This window comes from Podarcis muralis, chromosome 7 (genome assembly GCF_964188315.1).
Source record: "Podarcis muralis chromosome 7, rPodMur119.hap1.1, whole genome shotgun sequence".
NCBI classification, from domain to species: domain Eukaryota; kingdom Metazoa; phylum Chordata; class Lepidosauria; order Squamata; family Lacertidae; genus Podarcis; species Podarcis muralis.
This window is the reverse complement of record NC_135661.1, coordinates 81,027,556-81,049,707: the sequence shown is the minus strand read 5'-3', so window position 1 is coordinate 81,049,707 and position 22,152 is coordinate 81,027,556. Positions and strand designations below refer to the sequence as shown.

The window sequence follows — 22,152 nt, the reverse complement described above, 5'->3', positions numbered from 1 at the left end:
GGCATGCTTTCAAACTGCTAGGTTGGCAGGAGCAGGGACCGAGCAATGGGAGCTCACCCCGTCGCGGGGATTTGAACCGCCGACCTTCTGATCGGCAAACCCTAGGCTATGTGGTTTAGACCACAGTGCCACCCACATCCCTCCAGCAATAAGAGCTATGGAGAAACTGGATAAGAGGAGACTGAGAGGAGGTACGATAACCATCTTCAAATATCTAAAGGGCTGCCACGTGGGAAAAAGAACAAGCTTGTTTTCTCCGGCTCCGGAGGGTAGGACCCAAACGAATGGATTCAAGTTACAAGAAAGGACATTCCGACTAAACATCAGGAAGAGCTTTCTCATGGTAAGAGCTGTTTAACAGTGGAACAGACCCTCTCCGGAGATGGTGTCCTCTCCTTCCTTGGAGGCTTTTAAGCAGAGGTTGGATGATCATATGTCCTGGATGTTTTAGTTAAGATTCTTTCCTTGAAGGAAGTTGGACCAGATGATTCTCAGTGTCCCTTCCACCTCTACCATTCTATAATTATGTACTATATTTCCGTGAGTAATGGAGTGATAGGGTTTTGTATTTAAAATAAAAATAAAAATTGGGAGTTTATTGAATCCTACGTCCGCGGTCTAAAATAGTTTAGCAATCAATCCCACCCCCCACCCCCGGGAACCAGTGGCGTAGCGTGGGTTGTCAGCACCCGGGGCAAGGCAAGTAGTTTGCGCCCCCTAACCCGTGGGTTTGCGCCCCCTAACCTGTGGATTTGCCCTAACCCCAGATGTTGCGCCCGGTGCGGCCGGCCCCCCCTGCACCCCCCACGCTACGCCACTGCCGGGAACTCTATAATTGTAGCTCTTTGAGGGGAATAGGAGTCTCCAAAGCAACTCCAAAGCACCTTTAACAAACTACAGCTCCTGGGATTCTTCAGGGAAAGTAATGGCTGTTCAAAGTGTTATAACAGAGCTTTAAATATATGGTGCGGCTGTGGTTCTTTTTAATAAATTGTTCAGGCCACCCGTACAACACTCCCAGGGCCCAATGTTGCCGACATGCCTCCAGCTGACCTTTCTAATTTCGGAATATTCTGGTTGTGTAACAATACATCAACCGGTGGCTGGGTTTTTTTACCCTGTCTGTGCAGCTAGAATCCATTACGAATTTCTGCAGGAAAACTAGGGTCGGTGTGAAGCAAGACAGCTTCCATGTTTGATGATCCTTGGGATAGCTCTGCTGGTAGCGCTGGTTGTGGGTTCGAGCCCCACGTTGGGGGGAAAAATCCTGCATCGCAGAGGGTTGGGCTAGATGACCCTTGGGGTCCCTTCCGACTCTACAGTTCTGTGATTCCATGATGTAAATTTTGGGGGACGAACATTCAACTGTCCGTGTTTTTCAAATTTTCAAATATACATTCCCAAAGAAACCAGAGGCTTTTTTAATAGGGATAATAGGAGACGACCAGTAGTGATGTATGGAAGTGAGAGCTGGACCATAAAGAAGGCTGATCGCCGAAGAATTGATGCTTTTGAATTATGGTGCTGGAGAAGACTCTTGAGAGTCCCATGGACTGCAAGAAGATCAAACGCATCTATTCTTAAGGAAATCAGCCCTGAGTGCTCACTGGAAGGACAGATCGTGAAGCTGAGGCTCCAGTACTTTGGCCACCTCATGAGAAGAGAAGACTCCCTGGAGAAGACCCTGATGCTGGGAAAGATGGAGGGCACAAGGAGAAGGGGGCGACAGAGGACAAGATGGTTGGATAGTGTTTTCGAGGTTACCAGCATGAGTTTGACCAAACTGCGGGAGGTAGTGGAGGACAGAGGTGCCTGGCGTGCTCTGGTCCATGGGGTCACGAAGAGTCGGACACGACTAAACGACTAAACAACAACAACAATAGGAGACGAAGTGAGAAAAGAAGACTGCAAATTATTCTTGTATGCCACGACTGCCGCAAGGATTCTTGTGGCCCAAAAGTGGAAATCCCAAGAGTTACCAACCCTAATGGAGTGGCAGACGAAATTATTCGAGTATACTGAATTGGCAAAAATGAGTTATAAAATTCGAGCCAAAAAGTGACAAAGTTTGAGGAGGAGTGGAGTAAATTTGTTGTGTATATACGAAATAACTGTAGAAGTTTAAAAACTGTAGCAGGGCTAACATAAATCTTGTGATGTATATAGAATGTAATTAAGAATCTGCAGGAATGGATGTAAATTGGGAAAACCGAAGCAGGGAAGGAGGGAAGTTCGGGCGCGAAATTGCGCAGGGTAAATAAGAAGATAAAAAAGGTTGAATGTTAAAGTTTTATTTAATTTTGTTTTGTTTTTGAAAATCAATAAAAAAGTAATAATAATAATAATAAAACTGTCCATGTTTTCCCCTGCTCTTTGGGCCCCAAGGCACTTGGTGATGAAAGTGCTTTGATTTCCCCCATTCATTTATATTTGGATACCATGACGGTCAATGGCCAAACTCAACTGATCTGGGTAAGCGAGGCTTACATGAAGCCCTGCTGGGGCGGCAGCCAACATGACGTAGGGCCTCAGATTATGGTGATGGGCTGTTAGATGCATCACAGGGCGTAGCTGCTGGTTCCGCTTTTGGCTTGGGCAGAGGCAGGCCTCAATTTACCTTCCTGGCTCCAGAGGGACTTGTTCACTGAGGCCAATCATTCCGGACTGCTGGCCACAGGGAATCCTGACTAATCCTCTCCAGCTGTCGTTTAAAGAGGCAGGATTAAGGCTGATGGGCCTGAGAATCCTGGAATGGGGAACTGTATTGGGATCACTGACTCAGTCCTCTCCATGGGAACTGTGGAACACAATTTAGTGGCTAGAACCAGACCCAGGATGGGATCCTCACTCCCCGTTGCAGAGGAGTGTCAGGTTTCTAGGAAGAGTCATCACAGCCTTTTAGGATCTTGGAGGGGTGAGGTGGGGTGGGGCAGTTCTGCTGAGCTGGAAGATACATATGTCAACCACAGCTATCTGATCACTTGTGGGGGCAGGACTTCCTCCCTTCAGCTGAGGAGGAGCCAGAGTTATAATCTCTGGCAAAGTCCCGTGCGTTTACGCAGCTCCCTTTTCACAAGCTAAGATCTGATCGTCGTTCTCACTGATAGATCCTGTGTTCGCCGGCTTCAATGTCACATGGCCACGGCCTTGCCACAAACGAGGAGGTTATAGAATGTTATTGTATTTGACTCAATAGTTTTTGGATTGTCATGAAAAGTGAAGGTCTGTTTTGCAATGTCACAAGATCATTTTGAACATGAGCAAAGACAAAAGGAAATGAGCCTGAGCCTGAGGGAAACTATTACACCAGCCATTTTGGAGTGAGGTAAAAAGCTACGAAGGAAAATTCTAGAAGACAGGACCGTGGGAAGATGAAGCTCTAGAGCAGGCATAGGCAAACTCGGCCCTCCAAATGTTTTGAGACTACAATTCCCATCATCCCTGACCACTGGTCCTGTTAGCTAGGGATGATGGGAGTTGTAGTCCCAAAACATCTGGAGGGCTGAGTTTGCCTATGCCTGCTCTAGGGTGTGGATGACTTGCATTTATAGATGAATAGGAAAAGAATATTGGGGAGAAGGTTCTAGCAAATGCCATCAAATCTTGAAGAGGAGCTGTGGAGTTTTATTAATGTTGCGGCTTCCCACTCAAGGAATACCATTGGCTTTTTCAAGCACCCTGGTACAGGGAGATATTCTGTTAATATTGAATGTCACCTTGCCCTGGACCTCTTAGCATAGCTGACACCATTTTGAGGCCACCCTGAGACATCTATACCTGGTATTTGTTGGTGGAGTTGAACGGGATCTCAGCCACTTTTTTGTTTTTCTCCCTCATCAGTTTGACGGATCCAGACGAGAGCTCAATGCACTTTAGCAGGGCGGACTCAGAAGCATCTCCTGCCACGTCACGCTGTGAAGAAATGGAGGCTTTTTTAAACAAGGGAGGCGGCCATTTCCATCTCTCATAGTGCCCCCCTCATCTACCACATCCCTTTGCTTGGCAGAAGTCACAGCAATCTTTTGTAATCTCTTTCCCTCATGGCCACCCTCCATATCTCACACACTTCAGACTGTCAACCACGAACAATACTGTTTTCCGGAACAACCAAAGGCATTTCTGTTCTGAAAAGCTTTCCTAATTGGATGATCTCTGCCATGGTGCCTGATTTGTATTGCTTTTAAATTTATCTTCTATCTGATGTTATTTTCTGTGTTGTTGTCGAATCTCGTAAATCACCTTAAGACGTGTGTGGAAGCTGATTCACAATAGTAGAATTATTATTATTATTATTACTACTACTACTTCTATTATCACTCAGAAAGGAGAAAGGAGAACACCCTAACTACACCAAGGGCATCTTGGTCTGAGATGATATTCAGCATAGGTCCCAGTGCCACCCCAATACCTGACTTTTCACCTCCTGGCTGAGACCCAACTATGGTGTCCTTCACATTCTCTCACATTGTCTTGCTCTCACCTTGAGGATGGGCACATTTTCCTGACCTCCCTTGAAGACAGCTCGGTTGCAAAGCCCTGCAATGTGGGACAAAGCCACCCAGGTAGCAGAACTCTTGTCGAAGGCCGTGCCTACAAAGAAGGGAAAGGTAGGTGAAAGGATTGAACAGCGACGTTCTAAGCTGAGGGAGGAAATGGAACTGGGCTGTAGAACCAAGGCCACATCCACTCCATTAAAATACGACAATGCTACTTCAACAGTCATGATTTACCCCAAAGAATTCTGGGAATTGCAGTTTGCTAAGGGACGCAGGTGGCGCTGTGGGTTAAACCACAGAGCCTAGGACTTGCCAATCAGAAGGTCGGCGGTTCGAATCCCCGTGACGGGGTGAGCTCCTGTTGCTCAGTTCCTGCTCTTGCCAACCTAGCAGTTCGAAAGCACGTCAAAGTGCAAGTAGATAAATACGGTAGGTCTGGTTCGCTAGAAGCGGCTTAGTCATGCTGGCCACATGACCTGGAAGCTGTACGCCGGCTCCCTCGGCCAATAAAGCGAGATGAGCACCGCAACCCCAGAGTCGGTCATGACTGGACCTAATGGTCAGGGGTCCCTTTACCTTTAAGGGTGCTGAGAGTTGTTAGGACACTCCATATTCCCCTCACGGAGCTACAGAATTAACAGTCAATCCCTCTTCACAGGAAAATCTGGGAATTGTAGCTCTGTGAGGCTCTCCTAACAACTCTTAGCACCCACAACAAAACACAGTTCCCAGAATTCTTTGGGGAACTGACTGTGAAAGCAGCGTTCATAGCGCTTTAAATTTATGGTGCGGATGTGGCCTGAGAGGAGTGAGGTGAGGGGTGAGGAGAAAAATCTAGAGAGACAGGAGCTCCCCCATTTCACAATGCCTCACACAAGAAGATGCATCGTGCCAACTTCTCATCGCACACCCCACCCCAAGACCAACAAGGGGTACCCTTCCTGCCCTCACCAGACTGGTCCTCAGTAGTATCAGCCTCGTGGATCTGGTTGTCGAACCACATGTGGGCAACGGTCATACGGTTCTGAGTCAGGGTCCCAGTTTTGTCTGAGCAGATGGTGGAGGTGGAGCCCAGGGTCTCGACGGCCTCCAAGTTCTTCACCAGACAATTCTTGCGGGCCATGCGTTTGGCTGTCAAGGTCAGACATACCTTGAGGGGAGAAACACGAGTCAGAGATGGTTAAACCACTTTGATTTAAACATACTAGGGCAAGCTGGAGGTAGGGATTTGCCACTTTGCGTGGACTTAAAATGCCACCCCTTGCCAGATCTCTCTCCCCACAAGATCTCCAGCTGCAGGCCTAGATTGCCTTCTCCGTACTGCTTCCTCGAGAACATTTACAGCCCCGAGTTACTTACGGTGACCGTAGCCAGGAGCCCCTCGGGGACGTTGGCCACAATGATGCCAATGAGGAAGATGACAGCTTCCAGCCAGCTGTAGCCCAGAATCAGAGAGAGGACGAAGAAGGAAACACCCAAAAAGACAGCCACGCCGGTGATCAGCTGGATGAAGTGCTCAATCTCCCTTGCAATGGGGGTCTTGCCAACTTCCAAGCCCGAGGCGAGTGTGGCAATTCGGCCCATCACGGTGCGGTCCCCTGTGGCGATGACGACCCCGCGTGCCGTGCCTGGTGAGATGAGAGACAACTCGATGGGCACCATGGATTCCTACCAGGTTTCTGCCAGTTTAATGGTTGTTACCACCAACACCACCCCCCCAAAAAAGAAACTTGAGAACTGTTGTTAGGCACGAGAGAGAGAGAGAGAGAGTTAATTGGTTAGAACATAAAAATTATACCCTGCTTGATTGTTAAAAAAGCAAACAACCCTACCTCAAAGCAGTTTCCAGAAAGTTGAAACAAGAAAAAAAATTGCAGCTCTACTTTAAACTGTACCAAAGTTAAAATTCTAAAACTGATTGAAATGACCTCTACCTACTAAGCATCTGGGCAGGCTTGTCTAAACAAGACTGCTTTTAGCAAGCACCCAAAAGAGTTCTGTGAAGATGCCTGCTTGAGCTCAATGGGCATGGAGTTCCCAAGGTTAGGTGCTGCCACACTCAGCGATCAAATGCGGAAGGGGTCAAATGTGGCAACTGTCGTTGCGCCCATTTCGCTGATTGAAGCAACTGATTTGGGTTCATGCAGCGTAAGGTGATCTCATAGGTAAACTGGTCCCAAGTTGTTAAGGGCTCCATATACTAACACCTTGAACTTGGCCCAGTAGCAGATGGCCAACCAGTTTTCGGATCTCAGAGCACAGGTGTTCTATGCTGACAAGGTCTCATTCCCGCCAGCAATCGTATTGTTAAAAATCCCTATTTCCCCTTGCAGAACTACAGTTCCCAAGGTTCCTTGGAGAAAAGGAGGAGCCATTAAGCTAACTGAGGACTATCGATGTGGACAGGCCCTCCATCATAGCAATGCAACCTTGTGCGGGTTTCTCCCAGGCTCTTCTCCAAATGATTCCTATACACACTCACATCTGCAGATACAACTCTGGCTGTACCTTCTACACAGTTGGTAGAGAAGAAAGTGATGTTCCTTGTCTCCAGAGGGTTGTCATGGGTGCAATCAGGAGATCGCGTCTGTGGCTCTGATTCACCAGTCAGTGAGGAGTTGTCCACCTGAAGAGAAAACACATTGCATTTAGTTCTTTTTCCCCCCCTAAGAAAGTTCTAAAAATTCAGTTCTAACTTCGATGTGGAAATTTGCATGTTAGATTTCCAAATTCTCAAACGAGGTATGTAATAAATTCAAGGCTCTCAAAGTCTGACTTTCAAGATTAAGTTTAAGTTTGGGCTCTGAAGCACAGCTGCTACATATATTATGAAATTCTGGCAAAGGTGCATTGTGAAGTTCTCATGTAAAAAGCAAACAAACCCCCAAACAGACCAAAAACTTTCCTTCATGGTTTTAGAGCTGCAATGTGGATTAAGCAATTTAAAAATATTGGCTCAAAATATGTGCCACTGACTAAAGCAGGTTGCAGATTTTTTAATAAATAAATAATTTTTACAGCAAATACATAAGCAAACTAAGATGAACCACAGTTGCTTTAAATCAGGCACCCCCAAACTCAGTCCTCCAGATGCTTTGGGACTACAGTTCCCACCATCCCTGACCACTAGTCCTGTTAGATAGGGATGATGGGAGTTGTAGTCCCAAAACATCTGGTGGGCCAAGTTTGGGGATGCCTGCTTCAGATATTCCCCTTAGGGGGAGAGAGGGAGGGAGAAAAGGGGATGCTTCTTTAAGAGGATGCCTTATGCATTATCTAAAATAAAGCAATTTTCTTCAGAACCGTTTGGGTTTTCTTTTTCTTCTTCTTCGTGCCTATCTATGCTCATTGAATTAATTCATTGACTCGGCTGTTAAATGGACCAGCACAGCTCTCACTGGAAGTGCGAGAACAGGGCAACGTTTGGTTCAGAATGGGAGAAAAACCAATGGATTGCAATGTGGATTAAGCAACTTAAAAATATTGGCTCAAAATATGTGCCACTGACTAAAGCAGGTGACGATGGTCCAGGATGCCTGTTGAGAAGGAGAGAGCTGGAGACACTGGTGTGGAGGGTATGGGGAGGAGGGCAGATCTCACCTTACAGCCATGAGCCGAGATGATCCTGAGATCCGCCGGGACCCTGTCTCCCCCTTTCACCTCTACTAGATCGCCAACCACCACGTCTTCGGCATTGAGCTGCATCTTCTCGCCTTCGCGGATGACGAGGGCTTGCTGCAGGGTGAGAGAGGCAGGCTCAGGTAGGTAGGCAGACATTCTGGGTTCTCAGCTACTGGCACACAGATCCCCTAAAACACATCACCTTAGAGCATCGTCTCCAAGAGAGATGGAAGTAATAGGGTTATCACTCATCTTGTTAAGACTCATCACACACGTAGCAACCTGTAAAGGACCCTGCCTATAACAAACAGTACCAGTCTGCAGTGGATCATTAATGTGTCATTTTATTCACACTGGGGCAGGGTTGTTTTTGTACTTCTCTTCCCATTTCACAGGTGGGAGACCCGATGTCCAAAATGCAGGAGTATCTTGTAGTTCATTGTGAGATATTGCTATCACTACTTGACATAGACAAAGTGGAATCTGGTGGGCTATGGCTAAGCCTGATGGGACAGAGGTGCAGAGCCAGGATGGAACCCTGGAGTATAAAGGCTGGAGCCATCATTGCAGCTGGAAGTTCATGCATCAACCCTGGCAAAAATCTCATGGGCCATGGGCAAAGTTTGGAGTTCAGTTGGAGAGGGCATTTCACACCCTGCTGTTGGTTACCTTCTAGTAGGACTCAGTTTCATGGGATGGGTGCATGCAATTCACCCAACTCTTTGTCCCTCCTCTCATACCTGGGGCACCATGTTCTTGAAGGACTCCATGATCTTAGAACTTTTGGCTTCTTGGTAGTAGGAGAAGCAGCCAGTGATGATGACGACAGCAGCCAAGACGATACCCAGGTACAGCTGTACAATGGGCAGAAACAGGACGTTGGCATGTCAGAAGCTGCATGGGGTCCCGTCCCCTCTGCCTTGCCCCCCTCCTCTCTCCTCCATGCCCCCACTCAGAGAGATGCCGCCCCAGATGCCATTCCCCCCAAACTTACATTGTCTCCCGCTGGGTCGTCCTCAGTTCCTGCCTGGATGCCGTAGGCCAAGAAGCAGAGAATGGCACCGATCCACAAGAGGATGGAGAAACCCCCAAAGAGCTGGCGGCAAAACTTCACCCATTCGGGAGTGGTGGGGGGCGGGGTGAGTGCATTGGGGCCATCTCGGGCCAAGATCTCTTGGGCTTTGCTGTGGGTCAGACCCTGAGAGGGGAAGACAGGCAAAATAAAGACACCCATGCCCTACTGAGCCATCCCCACTTCCCTTGAGGACATGAGAAAAGTGCTGCTGGGTCAGGTGTCTCTGATCCACCACCTGCTACACACCCATCATAAATTTAAAGGACATGACTTCCCTCCAGAGAATCCTGGTAATTGTAGTTTGTTAAGGGTACTGGGAATTATAGCTCTGTGGGGGTGTAAACTACAGTTCCCAGGATTCTTTGGGAGAAGCCATGTGCCTAAAGGCATCCTTTTTCTTGTCTTCATTCTGCATAAGGCAGGCATAGGCAAACTCTGCCCTCCAGATGTTTTGGAACTACAACTCCCATCATCCCTAGCTAACAGGACCAGTGGTCAGGGATGATGGGAACTGTAGTCTCAAAACATCTGGAGGGCTGAGTTTGCCTATACCTGGCATAGGGCTTCCCATACTTTTGTGTCAGATTCTGCTTTAGAGGCTGCAGCAGCTCTGAAATTATTAGCTTTTGAATAATTGGCTATTGTTATTGGCTGTTGATTGGCTATTGTCTGCTGGCGATTGATTGATTGATTGATTGATTGATTGATTGACTGACTGGATGATTGATAAAGCACCTAATACTGCTCTGTTCATCCCGCCCCCTCAATTCTATCTAGAAAATAAAGATCAGCTCCCACAATCCTGCAGAGTCGTTCTGTTCCAGCTAGCTAGCTACTGCCCAGCTCCCTTGCTGGCCACCTCGGCCAGCCAGCTGTTTCCCCCACGTCAATACCCCACTAGCCAGGAGGGCCAGGCAGCACTCGCCAACCCAACCCTTAAGAAAGCAAAGTTGAGCATCACGCCTTGGATGAAATCAATGGCTTCCTTCACCTGCACACAGTCTGTGTTGTATTTCCGGCACACTTCTTCAATGGACATTTTATGCTCGGTCTGAAAAATGCCAGAGAGAGAGAGAGAGAGAGAGAGAGAGAGAGAGAGAGAGAGAGAATTAGGTGGTGTCTCCACTGACTGCCCCAGATCTCCTGCCCCAGAAAAGTCCTCCCTGCTGCTGTGACGTTAGATGCCCCAGCCTCCTCTGCAGCACCATCTACTGGTCAAGAGCAGGCCGCACACGTTCCTACATCTGCGCTGCCTCCCCAGCCTCCCCATGCTGTGCCAGGCCATCGTCTTACCATCGCCACCTCCTTCTTAAGATCATCCAGATCTCGGACCTTCTGCTGCGCTTTGGTCTTCTTCGGGGAAGAGTTCCCATCGTGCTTGTCTTGCGTGGTTGCCACGCGGTAGCTATCTGAGCGGCCGTACTATTTAAGGGAAGAGAGGAAACAGAGATGGGGGGGGGGTGAAATGCCACGCGCTAGAATGCCAGCCCCTAAACCAACACCGTTATCGGTGCAACCGTTTCACGTAGACCGCAGTGCAGAAGCATCCCACCCCCAGCGATTTGTGTATGGAAGCAGCTCCCATCAGCACCCAAAGGTTCAAGAGTCCTTATCATCAAAAGAAACTTCTCCTGTGCTCCATCACAACCACTGAGACCAGCCAATAAATCTCTCCTGGCTATATGTCAGGATGGGGGACCTGTGACTTTCCAGTTGTTGGTTTGGCTACAATTCCCATCTTCCCTGACCACTGACCATGCCATAGGCTCCCTGCTATATATGAAGAGTCCATAGAACAACAAGGTATTCCGCAAGACCTAATTCACACACACAGCATAATTGGTTTATGGAACACAGTAATCTCCACTAGCTTGAACAGAAGGATTAGAGAAATTCACAGAGAACTATCGGGGCCTATTAGCACTGGCAGATAAATGGAACTTCGGTGTTCAGGAGCAGTTTATCTCTGATTCTCAAATACCAGAGCTAAACAATAAGCTATCACCTTCATGCTTTGCTCGTGAGCTTTAAGGAACATTTGTTGGATCAAAATGCTGGATTAGCCGGCTCCCACGGTCTGCTCCAGCAACGCAGTTCTTCACAGGCTTAAGCAGACATTGGCCTAAAACAATTAATACTATATTTGTATCTTTGTCCTTTGTTTAATCCACTTACTGGTTTTTATTGGGTTGTGGTTTGAGTGTTGTTGTCTCTCTAGAAATTCAACTAACTAAATGAAGCCGTTCCTTCTTCCTCTTTTAATTTGTGGCTTTCTCTCTCCTCCCGCCCCCCACTGGGGAATGACAAGACATTTTGACTGCCATAGTTCTGCCACCAGGAGAAGATGGAAGAAGTCCTGCAGGGCTCCTGTAAGGGAAGTAGGAGACCCGGAAAAGGTGGCATCTTGCTAAGGAGCTGGCTAAGGCAAAGCTCAGTGACAGACCATGTGCTTGGCATGCAGAAGGTCCCATGGTTAGTTCCTGGCCCCTCCACTTAAAGGTTATCTCAGGACAAAGATCTGGGGAAGCCCTCTGCCTGAGACAGTCCTAGGCTGGATGAACTGACCCAGAATTATGCTGCTTTGTCTGCTGATAAACTGCAACTGCATCTACAACAGCATTTGATGAGCGTTGAGCCCTTTGGCCTTCCAGGATCCACATACGCACTGCTGTGCATCATGCCGATCTGCGCAATCAGAGCTGCGCATGCGTTCCCGCTCAGGGGTTAGTTTGTGCTTTCTGAGGGCAAACCTTTGAGCCCTGCACACATGGTCTCAAAGACGGCGTCAGAAATCGCACCCGTGTTAGGTGCCTTGGTAACTGCACACAATGTAACCCGCTGCATGCCAGATTTCGAACCCAGCGTATCAGAGGAGCCTGTTTCCATGCATGCGTTTCTGGGGGTGCACATGATCAGAGCATCACGTGCTTGTCTGATGCTGCTGTCACGCAAGGACTATGGCAATGAGCTCTGAGATGGAAAGATCTCGGCTACTGAACTCACTGGGTAGTCCTGGGCAAGACACGTGCTCTCAACCTCTCAGATCTTTGACTAGTCTACCTTACGGGGTACGGAGGAGCATAACTGAAATATTATATGCAGAGTGCTTTGAACACTTGAGAAAAATGCACTTTTTCAAAGGTTTAATTCATGGTAAGCCTTAACCGCAGAACCTGTGCACCCTTATCATACATGCAACACAGTGCTTTTTTTTTCATCTAGAAAAAGAGGTGCAGGAACTCCCACTCTTTTTTTGACGGACAACCCAGATGTCAGGTTTTTTAGGGGGGAGCTCCACCTGATCGCCCCACCACTGGCATTGCTGCAGCCAAATTACAACATCGCCTCTGTCACACAGCTTTGGCTGCTGTGCCGATATACAGCTTCTGGTACGCTACAAAGAGGTGGCAGAACAGAGTTCTGGCTTAATAAAAGCCCTGGTGCACCTCTGGAACAGGTGCAGTACTGGATGCTTCTGAGCATGCACAAAGCGCCTTTCCTTCTTCACTAGGGAAGAGAAACTAATGCACATGGATTTTTGGAGCATCAAGAAGAGCTTGAGGCCTCAGGTCTCTTCCTACAGAAATATCCTCTCCTTTCAATATCTTCAGCAAACAGAATTGGTAGTTGCCAGGGAGTTCCCCACACGAGGTCATCACTAGGAGGTTGAGATTTGCGAGATCTCCCATTCCGCCCTTTGCTTCTTGTCTATGCCCTTGACCCATCTGAGATAGAACTTCATCTGGCCAAGGGAAGGGAAGCGACCTGCAGTTGTGTGCAGACTGTACTTTCCCCCACCCCAGACGCTCTTTTGACCAAGGTTCTTCTGCCCACCTGCGTTCTTCAGTGAAGCAGGTTTTGTAGGATTCCCCATTTCAAAAAACCTGCAGAACCTGTTTGACTCTGCGCCATGGCAGGACAGGGTGGTGATGGAGTCTGCCCACCACAAGCAACAGCGGTGGTCCCATCATTCCACCTTACACGTCAGCTCCACACTGTCTTCCTTCTCCAGGCCCCATCCTAGAAGATGATTCACTAAGAACTGAACAGGGTGAGAGAAAAGGGGTGTGCTTTCTGAAAAAGGGAGGGGAATCTATAGGCTTGTGATGCAGTTTCATCTCTAAAGTCTGGCCTGGCCATTATCCACATAAGAGGAGGATGGAGGGAACCTAAGTGCACCTAAGGCCCAAGGCAGATATTCCATGACCTTGACTGACTTTGAGATGCCCTTTGCCAGAAGTGCTGATGAGCAAAAAGCTTGGGCCTTGATTTGTGACTGAGAGTGGGATTGTCCTCCTGCCGGTCATCAGATGGCCGTTCAGGGTGAGGAAACCTCAACAGACGTCCTCATTCACCCATGTCCCTATCAGAACACCCATGGCAATTCAAAGCGTTGGCAGAAAGCTGAGATGTTTGGAAAGAGCGGTATACAACCTGAGAGCAGAGTATATGAAGCATGCACACCCTTAGACACGCTAATCAGTATACATGCACATGTAGAATCCCCCCCCCCCACACACAAAATGGCGAGGCTGACATTTACAGATATTCACATGTACTGAGGCCCCAAGCCGCCAAGGGCCGAGGCAGGCATGCGATACACTTAGAAGCCGAGACAAGTCTCTCTCTTGCATGTGCAACCAGGAACAAAATATGCACAGAATCACAGAGAAAGAAAAAGAATGCATTCTCATTGCTAGCTGAATCACCAACACCCCAATGCTTTTCCAATGTGCTTTTCTTCCCAGTATGCAGATATATGCAGTTGAATATACATGCCCATTTCCGGACTAGTTGTGTGCATGAGAGTGGCACACACTGATGTCTACCAGATTTCCTACAGTGGAGAATACTGCAGTCTCACACAAGGTGTTGGTGGGGCATGTGGTTAGAATGCAATACTGTATTCCCTGAGCAAAGTGTCCCAACTCCTTGATAAGCTCAAGGGTTGAGAAAGGAGAGTTTATAAGCTCCCACAGTTGTCCCTTAGGGTTTTTTTGGGGGGGATGTGGCATACTGCAGTACAGAGAAGAGGAACCCATCCTTCCTCCTATAATGCTAGTTATAAAAAGAGGATGTCCCTGTGGACCAAACCTGCTGATGTATTTCTGAGAGATGACTAAAGGCAATTGGTTACTCTGAGCTGGAGATAGGGGGCTTTTGTGGAGGGGCGTGCCTAGCTTGGGGGGAGGGTCTCTGGGCACCCGGCACCCTGCAAGGTGCCCGCCGGCCTCCCCAGCTCCATCAGGCCTGACCGCCACCCCCATATTCTGCGGCGCTGCGACGGAAGGAAGGGAGAAATCCCTGGCGTGGTGCCAGTGCTGCAGCAAGGCTCACCAGCCGCAGAGCCCTGTGCCAAATGAGGAGGAGGAAGAGGAGGAAGAGGCAGATGAAGAAGGCTAGCAAATGCAAATCCCCGGCCAAAGGGACAAGACACCTTCTGCACCCTCTGGCTGCCTTTGCAGGGCTCCGGAATGAATTCCTGGGGAGGGAGCGACTGGGTCAGGGTGACCCAGGCAAGAGGAGGCAGAGGGGGGAGAGGCTGGCCTGGGGAGGAAGGGGGAAGAAAGAGGGTGTCTCTCCCATATAAAAATCAGAGGGAATACATTCGTCTGGCTTGGGAATCTCTTTCTCCCTAGGCCCTGAAACTCCCACAGCCAAGAAATGAGGGGTGGGGAAGCAGATCTAGGGAGCCAGCGGCGTTTTCCTTTTCCTTTTCCGAGGCCCATAATATATTAAACAAGGCCTAGAATAACCCCCCTCTCTCTGTCCAGCTTCTCTTTCTCCCAGTATTTCCTACCCACCCCCCACCCCCACAAAAAACCCACCCCTTCCTCTCTTTGCTGCAGAGAGACGCTGGCAACAAGAGCTTGTCTCTCCTTATCCGCAGACACCAAATATAGGAGCCTGTAAAGGGGACTGGAGGCAGCGAGGGCGGGGGGGGGGACCTCATGTGGGAGGGGGAAGCAATGGAAGCAGAAGGGGAGACTGAGAAGCCATCAATCCCTCCCCCTCGATTTCTCTTCAGGGGGGAAAGAAAGCTTAATAATGGTGCGTCCCCAGCTAAAGAACCCCGTTCCCACTTGATGGTCCTAGGCATTACCCCCTCCCCCTCCTGCCTCTCCCCCCTCTCCCCTTCCTGCTCTTTGCAAGGTTACAGCTGCTGCAATGGTGCCCTCTCTCTCCCCGTCTCTTTGATGTGCCCCCTCCCTCTTGCCAGAAAGGAAGGCGGATTAGCTGCTCTCTGCCCATATGCTTTCCCTCCTCCCTCTCCCCCCCCCCGCTCCCCTCAGCCACACACACATTCACAGACAAGAGTGCTTGTCTTTTGGAAATCCGCGCCATCATTCCTCTGACCCCAGTCTGTTTCTTTCTCCTCTTGCATTCCCTCCCCAGCCCCCAGCCCAGCCAAATATAGGGACGATTTAATGCTAGATTTCCCACTCTCCTCCCGCTGGGAACCATCAGGAATTTATTTGCGCGTAGAGGGGGAATCCTATCCCAATGTCTCCCGTTTATGTCTCCCATTCCTGGTGACGATCGAGGCGCAAGGGGTCTAGAAAGCACCCCAGCTCCGTTCCTCCGGCCTCCTCCGTTTCCAAACAACATCCCTTTGCTGGATGTTGCAAAGGCTAGGAAAGGTGGCGTTGCGGGGGGCGGCGAATATGAGCAGGAAAGGTGACCTTCCTAAATGAATTTCTCTGTCATTGGACGCTCCTAGGACTGTATTGCTAAAGGACACCAAATGGGCAAAGTGTATTTCTAGGTGGGTGAGGAATTTAAACAACAATAATAATAACAGCAGCATATGTTGATGATAGAAGTTCAGAAATAGGGGGACGGGTGGGGGTGAGTTTCTTGTTTGCCCCCCCCCTCTGGCACCACCTACACAAAAAGAGGGGGGCTGCTGCTGCTGCCTTCTGATGCCGCAGCCCCCACTAGCACCTGCCCCCCCCCCGTCCAGAGGAGAGAACAGCTCCTGAATATCAATGAGGGGGAAATAACAGCGCCCTCCTCTCCCGAGCACCGCCTTTGGGTGCCTGGCGATCATTTCCTGTGCTTTCCCTTTCTTCGCTCCATCTTTTTCCATTCCTCTAAACCTGCCTCTTCTTTTCCCCTCTTCCTCTCCTTTGCTCATCATCTCTCATCCTCCATTCCTTCCTCTCTCTCTCTCTCTCTCTTTCTCCCCCCCACCTCCAGCCCAATGACTCATCCTTTCTCCTTCATCTCTCCATCCGGCGCTGACATCTTGTCACCCATGGGGAGGGAGAGATCTGCCTGCCATTTCCCTCCCAGCCCCTTTCCCTCCCTCTGCAAGGTTTTATCATCCCCTTCCGCCGCCCCCCACCAAGAAATCCAAGCCAAAAAAGCGCCCCAAATTCCAGACACCCCTCTCCAAAAACATAAACCCAGGAAAGAGAGTCTCGATTCCTAAGGCTTGAATCTCACATTATCATCACCAAATCATGAATCTCGCTCCGCGGGCACCACTTTCCAATGGATGATAAGCTTTTTGTTTATCACAGCACAGCTAAAAATATGCCCTGAAGTGTCAGGACGAGATCCGCACATCCAAGCGGATGCGGTGAAGGGAAGAGGGAGGGACGCAGGGGGGAAATGGTCTCGCAGTCCTCGCTGTCTCCAAGGACAAGGACAGAGATGTGCTGCGTGTGTGCATGGAGCCGGCAGAGGGGAAAAGAAGGTGACCGGCAGGTGGGGGCGGAGGGTGCTTCATACGGGTACCAGCTCCTCCGTTGCAGAGGGACACATGCGCTCCCCCCATGCGCAGACACATACAAATACATGCCGGGGCACACCGCACAAAATCATGATCCACAGCGATCCACGAGATTAAGGAGTCACACGGGCACCGTACACGAGTGCGCATAGACACATCTGCGCGGATTGCACAGACATTTCCCTGCTGTGTATGTAAAGCGCAAGCGAGCAGAATTCGAGGTATGTGTCACCAGGAGGTGGGTGAGAGGGAGGTAAGCCAGCGGCAGATACAGGGATGGCGCGCGCGTGCGAGAGAGAGAGAGATGCGGATGTACAGCGTCGTGCGCAAGCGGCCACACGCGTGCATGCAATGCGGGCACGGAGGCGTGTTTAGAAGCGCAAGTACGCAACACAAGGGCACAGCAAGGCTGCCCATCGGTATATACAGGTGCAATGATGCACAGAAACCCAAAGGTGTGCTGATCAGGGGGTATTGCTTCGCTACACAGAGAGAGACACAAAAAGAGAGGAATGCGCTACTTACCCCCATGTTGGCGGCTTGGGCGTCTCAGTCTGGGTGACCCAGACTCTCCTGGGGGTGTCTAGCAGGCAGGCAGGCAGGAGGATGGATGGATGGATGGAATGGGGAAAAGAGAACGAAAGAGAAAGGGAGAGAGAAAGAGTGAGACAGGCAGAGGGGAGAGGAAGGAGCTGCCTGCGCCCCAGCCAGGGATGCTGTGCCCACGGCTGCCAGGCGCGGAAAGACAGAACTCGACGCACTCCTGCCGCTGCTGTCTGAGCCGGGGCAGCACAACAGCCAATCAGCAGCTCCTCTGCCCCTCATGCACCCACCCCGACCCACCAGCAAGCCCCGCCCCTTTTACTGCAGAATTCACCTTGCCCAAGGTGGGGAGAGAAGGGGCAGGGGATCCCCCAAGCCTGGCCTGCACAATCTGCCCCAAACCAAACCGGTTGATGGGGACCCTCAAAATCAAAGCGCGCACACACAAATTATTGGGAATATGCCAAACTCGGCTGGATCGCAGTCTCCGGAGAATCCCACAGCCTCTCGGTTCACCACAGGCCTCCTTATGCACACATTTCAAACCCCATCCAGTCGTCCCCCAAAGGCAAAGTGTCACCCCACCCCCACGACACGCCAAAACCAGAAGGCATCTTCTGAACTGCACAGAATACGGAGACCCACAAATGTGTCAATGTGCCAGTCCCTCAGAGGCAGCCGGAATCCCAAACCCTTCTCATAGCAGGTGACAAACATGTGCCGGAGGCCTTTCATATCTGAGGGCTACTGCCAACCTGAAATGAGGACACCCCCCTCACCAGGACCGACGCCGCATTGCTCCACATCACCCCTCAGAAGCACAATTCGCCTCCCCGACCTGTACACACACCACACCGCATCAAAACAATGCACCATGTGCCCAAACATCCTAAGAACACACAGTCGTGATCCCCAACACACTGTGTTCCCCTCTCTCCCAAACAAAGCCTATGGGAACCAGTGCCGTTCAGATATATTTTCTGGGGAATAAACTTGAGGAGAAGGGAGAGAGGGAGGTCATAGCTCAGTGGTTGAGCACATGCATTGCCTGCCTGAAGGTCTCAGGTTCAATCCCTGGCCTCTCCAGTTAAAAGGATCAGGGAGCACGTGGGAGGAAAGCTCCTTCGCTTCTCCAGGAATCCTGGAGAGCCACTGCAGGTCAGATTAGGCAGCACACCGGGTTGGAGAGGCTATTCCTCTGATTTAGTATAGGGCAGCTATACAAATAAAACCAGTAACCCCTTCAGATATGGAGGTCACATCCAGACCATTCATTTAAAGCGCATTGCTCCTCCCACCAAAGAATCCTGGGAGTTGTAGTCCCCCCCCCCCCACAGAACAACAATTCCCTGCACCCTTAAGAAACCACAGTTCCCCGAATTCTTTGCAGGGAAGCCATGTGTAGTGTGAATGTAATCTGTGCTCGGGGAGCCAAATCTGGCCAAACTCACAGAGCGAGGAGTCTGCAAACTGACCCTCTGGGGGGGAAATAGCTGCTGACTGGGAGATTTACAGCCTCTTAACCTCCGAAAGCGACGCGGGTGGCACTGTAGGTTAAACCACAGAGCCTAGGACTTGCTGATCAGAAGGTCGGCGGTTCGAATCCCTGTGACAGGGTGAGCTCCCGTTCCTCGGTCCCTGCTCCTGCCAACCTAGCAGTTCAAAAGCACGTCAAAGTGCAAGTAGAAAAGCAGGTACCACTCCAGCGGGAAGGTAAACGGCGTTTCTGTGTGCTGCTCTGGTTTGCCAGAAGCGGCTTACTCATGCTGGCCACATGACCTGGAAGCTGTACGCCGGCTCCCTCGGCTAATAAAGCGAGATGAGCGCCACAACCCCAGAGTCAGCCACGACTGGACCTAATGGTCAGGGGTTCCTTTACCTTTAACCTCCAAAAACATACACAGTAAGATAGAGATTGTTAACAAAGAGAGTTTTCCAGACATAACCATTGGAGAATGATTGGCACCTTGACCAACCGACAATTCCCAGGACTCCTTGAGGATAAACCATGATATTTGAATTGGTATGAAACCACTGCTAATGTGCAGTGATACCATCTGAACACATGTTTTGTTTTTCCTGAAAGATAAGCGGATCCTCTGGTTTGTGCATTTACACACACACACACTCACTCCACATAAACTGCACATAAAATATGTGGCCTCACAGTCCTTACCACATTTCACCCCATCAGTCACAGAACCTGCATTGCACTAAGGCTTCCCTTCAAGATGATAATGCTTGTTTGTTTGTTTGAAAACATCAGTATAGAACGGTGGAATTCTCGGCTTGGCAGCTGTTCGTGTGAAAAGGATCTCAGGACTGCAGTGAACATGAGTCAGCACTGTTGTGTACCTACAAAGAAAACTAACACAATTTTAGGCTGCACTCATAAAGCCACACCTTGCAAGTCGTCGCAACTAGGAGTTAGTTGCACTTTACAGTGGTACCTCAGGTTACATACGCTTCAGGTTACACACTCTGCTAAGCCAGAAATAGTGCTTCAGGTTCAGAACTTTGCTTCAGGATGAGAACAGAAATCGTGCTCCGGCAGCGCGGCAGCAGCAGGAGGCCCCATTAGCTAAAGTGGTGCTTCAGGTTAAGAACAGTTTCAGGTTAAGAACGGACCTCCGGAACGAATTAAGTACTTAACCCGAGGTACCACTGTACTCTGCACCAGTTTGACCTCACATTGTTTCCACTCTTTCGGGAGGATGTCCCAGCCTTTGCAAACCTGGTGCGCTTCAGATGCATTGAGCTGCAATTCCCATCTGTCCCTGTCAACATGGCCAGTGGTCAGTGATGATGGAAGCTGAAGTCCAAAACTACTGTACCTCACAAACTAGTCTGGCATTATAGTCTCAGGGAGACAGGACCTGGAATATAGTATGAAATGTTCACAGGGACCTGAATGCCTCTGGCGTGACCAGACACCTGTACAGTGTCACAACATGGCCATTACACAGATGTGAATACCCTACCACTTGCAAGAAGCTTGCAAAATATTTCCCTGCCCCTGCAATAAACAAGCAAGCAAGCAATCAAAGCTTCTATCTTGACCTACCTTGGAAAAGCCAAGTTTGGTTCAAGTGGGGCTCTCGGTGAGTTCTTGGGGCTATGAAATAAAGATCTGGGGACTCTGGGGGAAGAGTTAAAAATCAAGCTTTACTGTGATGAAATCAAACTCTAGTGAGTCAGATTACAATTCTCCCCCAAACCACCACCCCATCAGTGAGATCCAAGGTAAACATCTCCTGTAAAAAGAAAGGAAGTGAAGCAATGGTATTATCTGACTGGTAACTGTTTACTGGTTCTTTTCAGAGCAAGGAGGGCCTACTCCCCAGGGATTAGTGCCAACTCCACCCTGATAGTCTCCCTGGATCTAAACTGGAGTCAGGGATTAAGAGCATCTAGGCCCCAGCATCATTTCTCAGCCTCCATCATCCCTCATTTGATCTCCATGGCAACTGGGCAAGGGGGGAAGTCCATGTGACCCAGAGTCACTGTGGCAACAGAAGGAAGGGGTTTCCACGGCAGCAAGACAAATAGGATCACTGCCCAATGGGAGGAGGGGCTTGCCACAGGTTCAGAAGGCCTGATATGGGGGAGGATAAACTTTAGGCATCCCTCATTTGTGAAAAGCTTGTGGAGGCCAGAGAGAGGGGTGGATTTCGTAATCCTCCCTCTGCCTTCTAACATAATCTTTCTCCCTATCCAGAGCACCAGTAGGATGAATTAGCTGGCATTCAGTTTTGGGGTAGGAATCAAGAAGTACCTGGGAAGAGACACTCAGCCATTGCCCGTCCCTTGGCTAGCCTGTAAACTGGGTGGTGCTGTGGGTTAAACCACAGAGCCTAGGACTTGCCAATCAGAAGGTCAGCAGTTCGAATCCTCTCGACAGGGTGAGCTCCTGTTGCTCGGTCCCTGCTCCTACCAACCTAGCAGTTCGAAAGCACGTCAAAGTACAAGCAGATAAATAGGTACCACTCCGGCGGGAAGGTAAGTGGCGTTTCCGTGCGCTGCTCTGGTTCGCCAGAAGCGGCTTAGTCATGCTGGCCACATGACCCAGAAGCTGTACACCGGCTCCCTCGGCCAATAAAGCGAGATGAGCGCCGCAACCCCAGAGTCGGCCATGACTGGAACTAATGGTCAGGGGTCCCTCTACCCTTTACCTTTACTCCTTCTTACCCATAATCCCTACCTTTCCCTATTCCTCTGCTCATTCTTCATTGACCTTCTTTAGCACGTAAACTCCTAGGGGACAGAGATCAATCTTATTTTGCCTTTGCTTTTTTGCTGATTCAGCACCGTACCAGACACGGAAGAGAATATTCTCTTAGAATCATCGATTTGTAGAGTTGGAAGGGGTCCAGAGGGTCATCTAGTCCCACCCCTGCAATGCAGGAATCTTAGCTTAAGCATCCATGACAGACGGCCATCCAATCTCTGCTTATAAACCTCCATGGAAGGAGAGGCCACCATTTTCTGAAGAAGTCTGTTCCACTGCCGAACAGCTCTCAATGTCAGAAAGTTCTTCCTGATGTTTAGTCAGAATCTCATTTCTTGTAACTTGAAGCCATTGCTTTGGGTCCTACCCTCCAAAGCAGGAGAAAACAAGCTTGTTCCCTCTTTCATGTGGCAGCCCTTGAGATATTTGAAGATGGCTATGATACCTCCTC

At 49.6% G+C, this 22,152-nt stretch overlaps 1 protein-coding gene across 1 annotated transcript in view; it reads right to left on the bottom strand.

Moving 5' to 3' along the window:
* ATP1A3 (ATPase Na+/K+ transporting subunit alpha 3) overlaps positions 1-17,694 on the bottom strand; it is a 35,437-nt gene extending 17,743 nt beyond the window's left edge. Inside the window, exons 1-11 of the mRNA XM_028742286.2 lie at positions 17,456-17,694; positions 10,486-10,614; positions 10,184-10,243; positions 9,112-9,315; positions 8,858-8,971; positions 8,097-8,231; positions 7,005-7,122; positions 5,856-6,124; positions 5,448-5,646; positions 4,481-4,590; positions 3,778-3,912 (exon numbers count right to left, since the gene is read on the bottom strand). Of these exons, the coding sequence (XP_028598119.2) occupies positions 3,778-3,912; positions 4,481-4,590; positions 5,448-5,646; positions 5,856-6,124; positions 7,005-7,122; positions 8,097-8,231; positions 8,858-8,971; positions 9,112-9,315; positions 10,184-10,243; positions 10,486-10,614; positions 17,456-17,461 (1,479 nt within the window). The 5' untranslated portion in view covers positions 17,462-17,694. The remainder of the gene's footprint in view (positions 1-3,777; positions 3,913-4,480; positions 4,591-5,447; positions 5,647-5,855; positions 6,125-7,004; positions 7,123-8,096; positions 8,232-8,857; positions 8,972-9,111; positions 9,316-10,183; positions 10,244-10,485; positions 10,615-17,455) is intronic.
* Between the last annotated feature and the right edge of the window lie 4,458 nt (positions 17,695-22,152).